At 53.6% G+C, this 10,233-nt stretch overlaps 1 protein-coding gene across 1 annotated transcript; it reads right to left on the bottom strand.

Annotated features, from left to right (window-relative positions):
• Nucleotides 1-2,315: 2,315 nt before the first annotated feature.
• On the bottom strand, nucleotides 2,316-9,978 carry CEACAM16 (CEA cell adhesion molecule 16, tectorial membrane component; the record flags this gene model as incomplete). Its single annotated transcript, XM_082862258.1, has 6 exons — nucleotides 2,316-2,469; nucleotides 4,123-4,449; nucleotides 6,528-6,806; nucleotides 7,751-8,026; nucleotides 8,358-8,702; nucleotides 9,942-9,978. The coding sequence occupies 6 exons, from the start codon at nucleotides 9,976-9,978 to the stop codon at nucleotides 2,459-2,461; spliced, it is 1,275 nt and encodes a 424-aa protein (XP_082718384.1). The 3' UTR covers nucleotides 2,316-2,458.
• Between the last annotated feature and the right edge of the window lie 255 nt (nucleotides 9,979-10,233).

Here is a 10,233-nt window from a genome sequence, read left to right as displayed (position 1 = left end):
TAAGAATGATAGAGCAGAAAGACAGAACGAGCTGTGTCCCTAATGACACTGTGGACAATCTGCTTATGATTACCTTTTATGTGAGAGAGAAATAATCTTCTATCCATGTAAGCTACTCTTACATGTACCAGTTTCTCTTTTATCTTATATATTAATGTCCTCTCTCTTTGTTTTTTGTGTTATTTCCAGTCTCTCCTACTAGCCACCGAAGAAAAATTCTAACTGATATATATGTTACTGACTCTTTTGTGAATATGGAGGGGTGGGGAGAATATGGACGCTATTTCCCATTTTGGGGCTGTTCCTGTTGTTGGAGTTGAGTATGGGCTTAAATCTGTCCTCACTTCCTAGCTGTACCATTGCCTGGAAACCTCATATTGGAGAACACTGATTTAGCTAATAACTTTCAAACTCCATGGAGCTCCCTTAGTGCCCACTCAGGTGGGGCAGAATCAGTGGACAGAACTTTTAGCTCCCTCGTTCCTTCATTGGCCAGAATTGGTCACATGGCGACCAATAGCTGCAAAGCAGTTGGGGAAAGTGAGTACCTGACATTTTCAGCTTCTTTTATGGGAGGCAGTGCCTGCCATCATGAAAGAGGAGAGGCGAGTGGCTGTTGGGGAACTATTCTCTTCCCTCAATATATATATTTATTGAGCATCTAACCTGCTCTACTTCAATCAGAACAGTTTCTCTTTTATTTTATATATTAGTCTCCTCTGTCTCTTGTCATACTTGCAAAAAGTTTGTCTATTTCATTGGTATTTTCAAAGAACCAGCTCTAGGCTTTATAGACTAACTCTATGTTTTATTTTATACTTCATCCATTTCTGCTTTTACTTTTCTTAATTCCTTACCTTTTTACTTTGGTTTATTTCATGGACTTTTTCTAGTTTCTTGAGTGGCAACCTTATTTTGCTCAATTTCAAAATCTTTTCTTTTTAGTACTCTCAATGCCTTTAAGCATTTAAGGCTATCATTCCCCCTCCAAGTGCAGCTTTGGCCATATCCCACAGTTTCTTTCTCTCTCTCTCTCTCTCTCTCTCTCTCTATCTATATATATAATGTTTTCACTGGCCATTGATTCTGGTTGGTATTTTGCATTTTAATTGCCTCTGTAATCCAAGTATTATTTAAATTTAAGGATATTTTTCAAAAATGTGTAGAAATTAGGTGAGAGGGAGGACTATAGCTTTTGAATTGATATCTACTTTTATTGCATTGCTAGTTTAAATAATATATTGACCTACCATGTAAGTTCGCATTTGAAGAAAGGGCTCTGAGGGTAATAAAATGGTTTGGAAAACTCTATTCTATCCTAAGTCCACACATTTTTGCTGATGGACAAATTGAGAGTCTAGTGAATCCATAGCAAATGCAGGATTCTAACCCAGATTTTATAACCCTCATTCTGGGTGCCTTTCACCACGCACCATCTCAGCTCAACATGGCCATCCCCAGAAAGGATCTGTCTTGAAAGTTTCTGGGAAATCTCTCTACTAGGCCTTTCCATCCTTGCCCAAATCTCTCTTTCTACCCCAAGCCTGGAGTCTGCTATTACCACTTCTGACTAACACCAAGAGTCTCCCCATAGTAGGTCATCCTGGCTGGGTTAGGCTTGCGGCTCATACCCTACTAGTGAGAGGAGTTAGAAGACACACCCCTTCTGGTTCCCACTCCCCTGCTCTCCACCCCTCAACCCCACCCCTTCCCCATTTGCATTCATTTATTCATAGGGGCTTTTTTGTGTGTTTAGAGGAGGAGGGAAATATTTTTAGGACTGTGCAAGTGATGTTTGAGATACATGGCGTGGGGGTGGGGGAATCCCAGGACAATGGAGGACACAAAAGGGCATCTTTGGTTAAATGGATGAGGGCCAGAAGATGCTGGAACTCTTCTTGAGAAATTTGGTCATTCTTTGTCCTGTGCACAAATCAGTCCCTGGGTTATGGAGTGAGGCGCAGTGTAGGGGAGGGCCGTGTTCAAACAGGGCAGCTGTTTGGTACCACAGGAGGGGCACTCTTTGGGCCACTGGGAAGCAGGACCCTCAGATATAACCTGGGGAGATGTGGGAAGGGCCTAAGGCCCTGACATCAAGCAGTGGGGGCTGGGAGCCCTGTGCTTTGGGCACCCCTGTGCATGCATGCAGCCAGACTGAGAAGAATCCTGGGTGGGAAAAGAAGCGAGTGTGATGACCAGGAATGGCAGGGCTGGGAGTGGTGGAAGGAGAGGCTGACACAGGCGTGTGTTAACCAGGATGTTTATAGCCTCTGTGGCTCTCCGACAGCTCAGTGAAGGAGTAGGGCCCTGTTGGCTCTAACTCTAGGGTGGAAGCAGGAGAACCGTGAACCATGGTCCTGCATCCTTGCTGGAAGCAAGTGGTCCTCCACTCAGGGGGAGGAAACAAGGAGAGTGGCATGAAGAGCTGGTCTCTCTGGAGGTCTCCAGGGCCATGGTGCTACTCCAGGGCTGTGGGGGAGGATGGGGCACAGGGGTGGAGGAGGTCGTCAGGGAGGTAGGGGACCAGGTCCCCAGTGCCCCCATTCCTTCTGCTCCCCTGCCCAACCCTGGCCTCCCAGCGGCCCCACCCGCCCCATGCTCAGCCTGTGCCAGGTTCAGGTTCAGGAAGGTGGCGTTGGTCCTTGTGCGAGGAAGGGAGGTTGACTGTGAGAAGAGAGACAGAGTGAAAAGGAATTCCGAGGCTTCATCGGGGGTGGCCTGCTGTCATTGACCAGCCTTCTCCCCCCAGCGCTGACCCAGGAAACTAGAGTTTGATGAGTGAATGGGGAGGGTGCTAGGGTGTCTGTCAGTGATTGGGTCCCTGATCCTGGAAGCGTCAAGTCTGAGGGAGGGGGGTCACTGTCTTTAACTCAGGGACATGGCTTCTGAGACTTCCTGGTCTGATGGGAGAGGCAAGGCTCCAGGGACATGACATCTCAGACCTCTGGGGATGCTCAGTCTGATGGGAAGACACGGTTCCCAACATCTGGGATCTCCCAGTCTGATGGAGGAGATACGGTCCCCAACATCTGGGAGCTCCCAGTCTGATGGAGGAGACATTGTTCCTGACTTTTGGGAGCCCCCAGTCTGATGGGGAGACACGGTCCCCAGCATCTGGGAGCTCCCAGTCTGATGGAGGAGACATTGTTCCTGACTTTTGGGAGCTCCCAGTCTGATGGGGAGACACGGTCCCCAGCATCTGGGAGCTCCCAGTCTGATGGGGGAGACATTGTTCCTGACTTTTGGGAGCTCCCAGTCTGATGGGGAGACACGGTCCCCAGCATCTGGGAGCTCCCAGTCTGATGGAGGAGACATTGTTCCTGACTTTTGGGAGCCCCCAGTCTGATGGGGAGACACGGTCCCCAGCATCTGGGAGCTCCCAGTCTGATGGGGGAGACATTGTTCCTGACTTTTGGGAGCCCCCAGTCTGATGGGGAGACACGGTCCCCAACATCTGGGAGCTCCCAGTCTGATGGAGGAGACATTGTTCCTGACTTTCGGGAGCTCCCAGTCTGATGGAGGAGACATTGTTCCTGAACACAGGGAATTTCCAGTCTGAAGAGGGAACACAATTCCCACCACCTAGAAATCTCCATCCTGATGGAGGAGATCGTCCCTATTTCAGTTTGAGAGATTAATTTACCTTCTGAGGGTAGGAATTCTGTTCTCACTCTTACTGTAACGCAAAGCATGAAACATGATCCCCGTTGTCTAGGATGACAGTTTGAAGAGGGAGGCATGCTCCGCCCTCTATACCTCTAGTCTGATGGGAGAGGTAAACGACCATCATTAGCCTATTCCTCCAGTATGGTGGTAGAGGCAATATCTCCTGTGTTTTATGGTCCAGGAAAAAGGATGCCTTACCCTCAGACTACACACGGTATTTTAAAACCTTTGGTCTGGTGTGCCTCTTACAGAAGAGAGAAGGCATGGAAGCCCCGTTTAGTGTCCCCAGTCTGATGGAGGAAGCCTATCTACCCCTGGTCCAGGTCATCAGTTTGACAGAAGAGGCAAGAGCTCCATTGGGGGAGTCCCAAGTCAGATGGAGAAAGCGGAGCCCCTCTTCTGGGAGTCCTTGTCTGAAAAGAGGCCCCCCCTCCCCGTCCCCTCCCCCACACTCACGGGCCACCTGCAGCTCCACTTCCAGCATCTCAGTCTTGCCCTGCAGCGTGACGGTCTTGAGTGTGTAGCGGCCGGCGTCGGTGAGGTTCAGCTTCTGCACCAGCAGCGAGCAGTTGGCGAAGCCCACCTCCCGGCCTGTGTGCGCGGGGCCTGCGATCCAGTTCCCCGACGGCAGCTGGCTGAGCAGCCGATTGGGCTCAGAGGCAGGCCCACGGTACCAGGCATAGACCAGCAGATCCTTGGGGTAGCCGTGTACGGTCAGCGTCACGTCCTGGCCCTCCATTGGCCTGGTCGGCACCGGCACGATTGTCATGGCGACCACGGCCGCTGGGGAGAGAGCGAGGGGGGCTGGGTCACCCGGGCCTTGGTGGGGCAGAGCGTCCGCCGCCCACCCCCCAACCAGCTCACCTATGCATCCCCCGGCTGGCACTCCCCATGCGGGTTGGCGGGAGGGAGACAGAGGAAGGGGGTGACTTGTGTGGTATGGAGGTGGATTTTGTGTCTCAGCAATGCCTGCCTGCCAGGGAGCTGTCTTCACCCGTCAGATTGAGAAACCCCAATGGGGGCTGTCTCTTCCCCCATTAGACTAGGAATTTCCGGCCTTTGGGGGAATATCTCTCCCATGAAACTGGAAGACCCTAGAGGGTTGAGTCATGTCTCCTCCATCAGATTGGAAATTCTCAGAATATGGGGGCCGTGTCTCCCCCATCGGATAGCTGGGAGCTGTGTACTCCGGGTGTTGTCTCTTCTGTCAGCTCAAGAGACCTCAGAATAGGGGGACTATAGTTCCCCATCAGATTGAAAGATTCCAGAGGGTGGGAGGTCATGTCTCCTCCATCAGATTGGAAATTCCAGATTATTATCAGGCTGGGTCTTTCCAGTCAGGCTGGGGACCCCAGAACTTGAATGGGGGCGTGTCTGTCCCATCAGACTGGAAATTCCTAGAAAGTGGGGGGCTTGTACTCCCCCATCAGATCAGGAGTACCCCAAAGGTGGGAACTGTGTCTCCCCCATCAGACTAGGAATTCTCAAAAAAAAAAAAAAAAAAAGCCATGTCTCCTCAAGACCATGTCTCCCCCATCAGATTACAAAATCTCCTCAAGTGTCTCCGGTGTCTCCTCCATCTGAGTGGAAGCTCACTGAGGGTGGCTGTCGTGTCTCCTTCATCACTGCTAGAATGGAGCATGAGGCATTGCTGCTTCTCCCTAACTGGCAGCTCTTGAATAGGGAGGCTACGCTTCCCTGTTTCAAGGCCATCTCTGCAAGGGCAGAGACCATGTCTCCTCCATCAGATCAGTCTGCCCCAGGTGGAAGAAGGGTGGCGTCTCCCTTTCCTCTGTCTCTCCCCTGGCACCTGCCACAGGGGTGCTGACAGTTTAGGAGGCCGTTGGGGGCACCCTACCCACTCCCTGCACATACCTGCACACCTCGGACACCCCCCATCTTGACCTGCACAGACAGGGCTCTGGACAGCGCCTGAGGTCATCTGGTCCACCCCCCTGTCTCCTGCCAAGACCAGCTGCTCAAGCCCCAGTAGGGTGGGGCAGGAGGTACACTTACCTCTGGGAATGCCATTTCTGCTTTGGGTGGAAGAGTATCCACCCTTTGGATGAGGCCCAGCCTGTTAGTAAGAGGGAGGGAGGAGGGAGGGAAGGACCGTTCCCGCTGTCCCTGGGAGATGGTGGCCACTTGGGAAGGAACCAAGGCGGAATGAATGAGGCCCTAATGTTCAAAGCCACCATCCCCAGGGGATGAGAAAACGTCCCCTGAGGATCCTGATATCTCTGAGAAAACCAGCTGTGTCTGCACTACCCCCACCGCCAGGTTGTTTAAGGACAGAGGCAAGACAGCGCCTCTCTCACTGTGTTTTTCCATTTGCCAGCGACTGGCTGTGATTTTCCAGGAGTGTATGCGTGTATGCGTGTGTGCGCAGGCGCACACCGGCATCTGGGCCAGATAACTGGGTTATCTAGTTGGATGCGCTGAGGTTCAGCTGTCTGTTTGGCAGGGAGTGGGTCCAGCCTGGAGCAGCTGTGACAGACTGAATTTAGCACACGGGCACCCATAGGAAGGGACATCCGAATGTTTTCCCACTCTGCAGCTGCACTGTTTGGGACATGCGGCCCATTTCTCCCTTTGCCAACCCTCAAGGAAGAGAGCCTGATTCGTCAGTTGTTTTCTGGGCGACAAGGCACAGACTTCCTCTTTTTGTCACCTGGATGAAGAGGGTCCACCTGATATGCCACTTTGTCACTTGGCCAACGCATGGGTTGAGAATCTCTCACTCTCCAATCATCTCTTGGGCAAATGGTAGCCTAATGGCGGGTAGAGCAGCCAAAGCTTGAGTCCAGCTGGGCCTCCATGGAGGTGGGGGGGGGTGGTTGGTCAGGCTGGGGACGACTCACCAGACAGTTTGACCACCACTGAGGCAGATCCAGAAAGCAGGGTCTTGGGGTTCTTAGCGATACACGTGTACGTGCCCTCCTGGGCTGCCGTCATGCTACTGATGTTGAGGTGGTCTTGGCCGTTCTTTAAGGCCCGCCCGTTGAAGGCCCACATGTACTCAGGCTCCGGGCAGGACTGGGACACGCACCACAGCGTGAAGGATGTGTTGAAGTCGACTTTGATGGTGCAGCCCGTGCGGGCGGTGGAATCCTGGAGGATGGCCACGCGTTCTGGGCCAACTGTGAGGGGGGGGAGGGAGAGAAATGGGGCAGTGGAGGGAGAGGGTGGTCGAGGTGGGCACCCCCCTGGCTTTCTTTCCACCAGGATGGGCCCCTGGGAATATCTGGAGGGGAGAAAGAGCTCTGGCCTTTTCGAATCCCACATGGATCTCTAACTCGCTCTGAGATCTTGACCATCACCTTCCCTCTCAGGGGAATCTCAGTTTTCTCTTCTGTAAAAAGAGGGTGTTGGGCCAGACAACATTTCAAGATATTTTTGAAATCTATGGTTCCGTTAAAAAAAAAAAAAAGTCTAAATGGTTTCTGATAAGCCGTTCTAAGAGTCTAGAATTCTAGTGTTCCAAGAGCAGATGTTTCTATGTTCTAGGATTCTAAGATTCTAGAAATCTATGTTTCTAAGATTCTAGGGTTGGGTGGCTCTAAGGTTTTAGAATTAGATTCTAAGATTCTAAGACTCTCTGCTTCTAGAGTTTCTAGGATTCTCAGAGTCTAGAATCCAGTGCTTCTTAAATCCAGAATGCCCTGGTTGTAGGATTCTAGGTTCTAAGTTTCTCTACATTGCCGGCCCTCGTGTACCTGAGTGACTTCCTTTCTCTGGATGGTACACTGCATATCTGCTGCCCCTGGGAATGACTCCATGCTTTGGTTATGTTTGTAATTTTATTTCCCCTCCCATTCTACCACTCACGCCGTCCCCCCTCCCTTTCAAAACCCACCAGTCCTGGAGGTATTGATTCAAAGGGAAGGATTGTTCAATTTCAAAGGTGGTCTTTCGTCCTTAGGAGATGGGTCAAGTGCGTTTTATGGGGAATCCCTGGTTTCTAACCCCAGCTGGCCTACTGACTCACTGCATGCCCTTGGGCACTCTCTCCTGGCCTCAGTTTCCCCATCTATGGGGTTGGGGCACTGGGTATCTCTGCAGGGGCTGGGCCAGGAGGACTCACAGTACACGGTCAGGTTGATGGGCTCGCTGCGGCTGACACTGACCGGGTTCCAGACCTCACACTGGTAGGCTCCGGCCTCCTCCCTGCGGATGCCGTGCCGGGTCAGCACCCGGCCATCAGGGGACAGGCCGAGGCGGACAGCGATGGGCAGGGTGTCGCCGTTGAAGAACCAGCGGACCTCGGCGGGGCTGGGGCTGCTGCATACCAGGCGCATGGTGTCCCGGCGCTCCACCAACGCCGTGCTGTTGGTCATGACCACAGGCTGGGCCAGGATCTCTGTGGGGCAACAGACAGAGGGGGAGGGGGCCGGGCACTGCCTGCTTCCAGGGCCTCCCCCTCCCCAGGCAGGGGGCATGGCTGGATCCCGGTGGTGCCCCTGAACCCCCAGCCAGAGGGGCAAAGAACAGGATGAGAGGCAGGTTTAATCCCAGAAGCCATCTGGGAGGAGGTGAGCATTTTAATGTTATTTTAGGTCAGTTTTTTTTTTTGTGATGGTTTTAATATTTTTTAGTTTCTTTTTTGTTGTTGTTGTTGTTTTTAAAAGAAGGATTGGGAAGGAGATGGGAAAGCCCAGCTGGGGAAAAGGGGGCTCTGGGGGGTGTCTCACCATAGACCTGCAAGTGTCCGTAGCCCACCTCCGTCTGAAATTGCCTGTTGAGAGTCTGCAGGATGTAGGTGCCCGAGTGCCCGGGCAGGGCGCCCTGGATGATCAGGCTGCCGTCGGGGCGCACAGCCTCCCGCCCCGTGTGGGCCGGGCCAGGGGTCTCATCGCCTGTGCTTACGATGTAGCTGGCCACCAGGTAAGACAGACTGAGCGTGGGCCCCGCATACCAGTTGTAGGCAAGCAGCTCCCCTGAAAGCCCTTGGACAGCCAGTGTGACGTTGTCGCCCTCGGCTGGCTGGGCAGGCTCGGAGGTGATAGAGATCTCGGCCCCCGCGCTCAGGAAAGCGGCTGAGGAAAAGGAGCCAGAGGGGTGGGATGAGGTGGACTTGATCGCTCCCCACGTTTGATGGAGGAGGAGACGTGCCTCCTGGCACATGTGTTCCTACCACAAGTAAGTGCTCAGTAACTGGCAGCCAGGTGTGGAGTCTCAGTCCTGGGGAGGGGGCTGTGATCTGAGGATTGGATTTGATGGGCTGTGCTAAAGATTTAGCTTAAGGCTTTGCTCATAGCAAGCTCATAGCACACTCTCAGCCTGCAGGACCTTGGATACCACCCAGAGGGTCCCCCCCCCCGCCCCCCACCGCTGTGAGAGTCACTAGGCCTCCACTTACGAGATCAGGCTGCCTCGTGTAGCCCCTGGGCCCCGACTCCCGGTCCAGCGCCCTTCCTCTGCCTCTCCAGAGGCAGAAAGTAGGGCCGTGATTAATACACTCCACCCCTTCTGTTCTCAACCCAACAGATAAGCCCCAAACCTGACTAGCTGGTCGGGGCTGCCTGGGTTTGAATTGTGTGTGGTTGCCTGGATTGAGAAGCCGCGCTGGTTCTCACGTAAGAAGTGCTTACATGCTTGGCTTCGTTTCTGGTACTTTCCGTGCTGATAAAGGCTGACTGTGAGTGAGGCCTCTGCGTCTAGCACTCAGCCCTGCCGCTTTCTGGCTGTGTGACCCCGACCGGTGCCTTGACCTCTCTGAGCCTCAGGCTTCTGGTCTACGGAGTGGGGGGTCATGGGTGGGCCTTCTTCATAGGGTGGTTATGAATACGTGGAAAGCATTTAGAACAGCACCCAGCAAGCACTAGTAAACGCTGCTTGGAATGACCTTCAAACGACCCCAGGAGTTAGGCCCATTTCATAGATGAGGAAACTGAGGCTGAGAGGAGGAAGGCAATTGCCCAAACCATAGCCTGAGGGAGGGGCAGAGTGGCTGGCTACAACTTGCTCTAGTTAAGGCTTCCAGAGCTCAGTAAGAGCTTGCCACGTGAATGAAGGCATAGCAGTGGCTCCCTTGCCCTAGCGTACACCCCGCTCTTAGAAATCTCCAAAGTCCACCCTGAAAACCTCTCTGGGTGACGGTCCCCGGCCTGCCCCACACTGGTGACTCTTAGTGGAGCAAATTGTGCCTGTGGGAAGCAGAGCTGTCCTCCCGACGCGCTGGATTTCTGGCTGACGCCTTCCCTCCCCAGGCCGGGGACCCCTCCCTTCCCCGAGGCCGTGGGGGCTGAGGTTCTGGGGGCGCCATTCTCGCTCACCACTGAGGAGGAGCCAGCTGCATCTGGTCAGCACCATCTTTCACCCCAAACCCAGCTCTTGGAGACAGCGGCGTTGGCGGCCCGACGCTCCGAGACCCTTCCTGGTTGGGGTTTGGCTCCGTCTGGCGCCGGACGTGGGAGGGTTCGGCGATTTGGAGCTGGGGGAGATCACCTGAATTTGGAGGGATCGAGTCACCGAGGATCTGGGGCCCCGTTTGGGTACCAGAGCAGGTGTGGCAGGCACGGGCCAGGGGCCACGACCTGGCCAGGCCTCCTGGGGCGCTGCCTAAAC

This window comes from Leucopleurus acutus (genome assembly GCF_964270905.1).
Source record: "Leucopleurus acutus genome assembly, chromosome: 20".
In the NCBI taxonomy this organism is placed as follows: Eukaryota; Metazoa; Chordata; class Mammalia; order Artiodactyla; family Delphinidae; genus Leucopleurus; species Leucopleurus acutus.
This window is presented reverse-complemented; position numbering and strand designations above follow the sequence as displayed.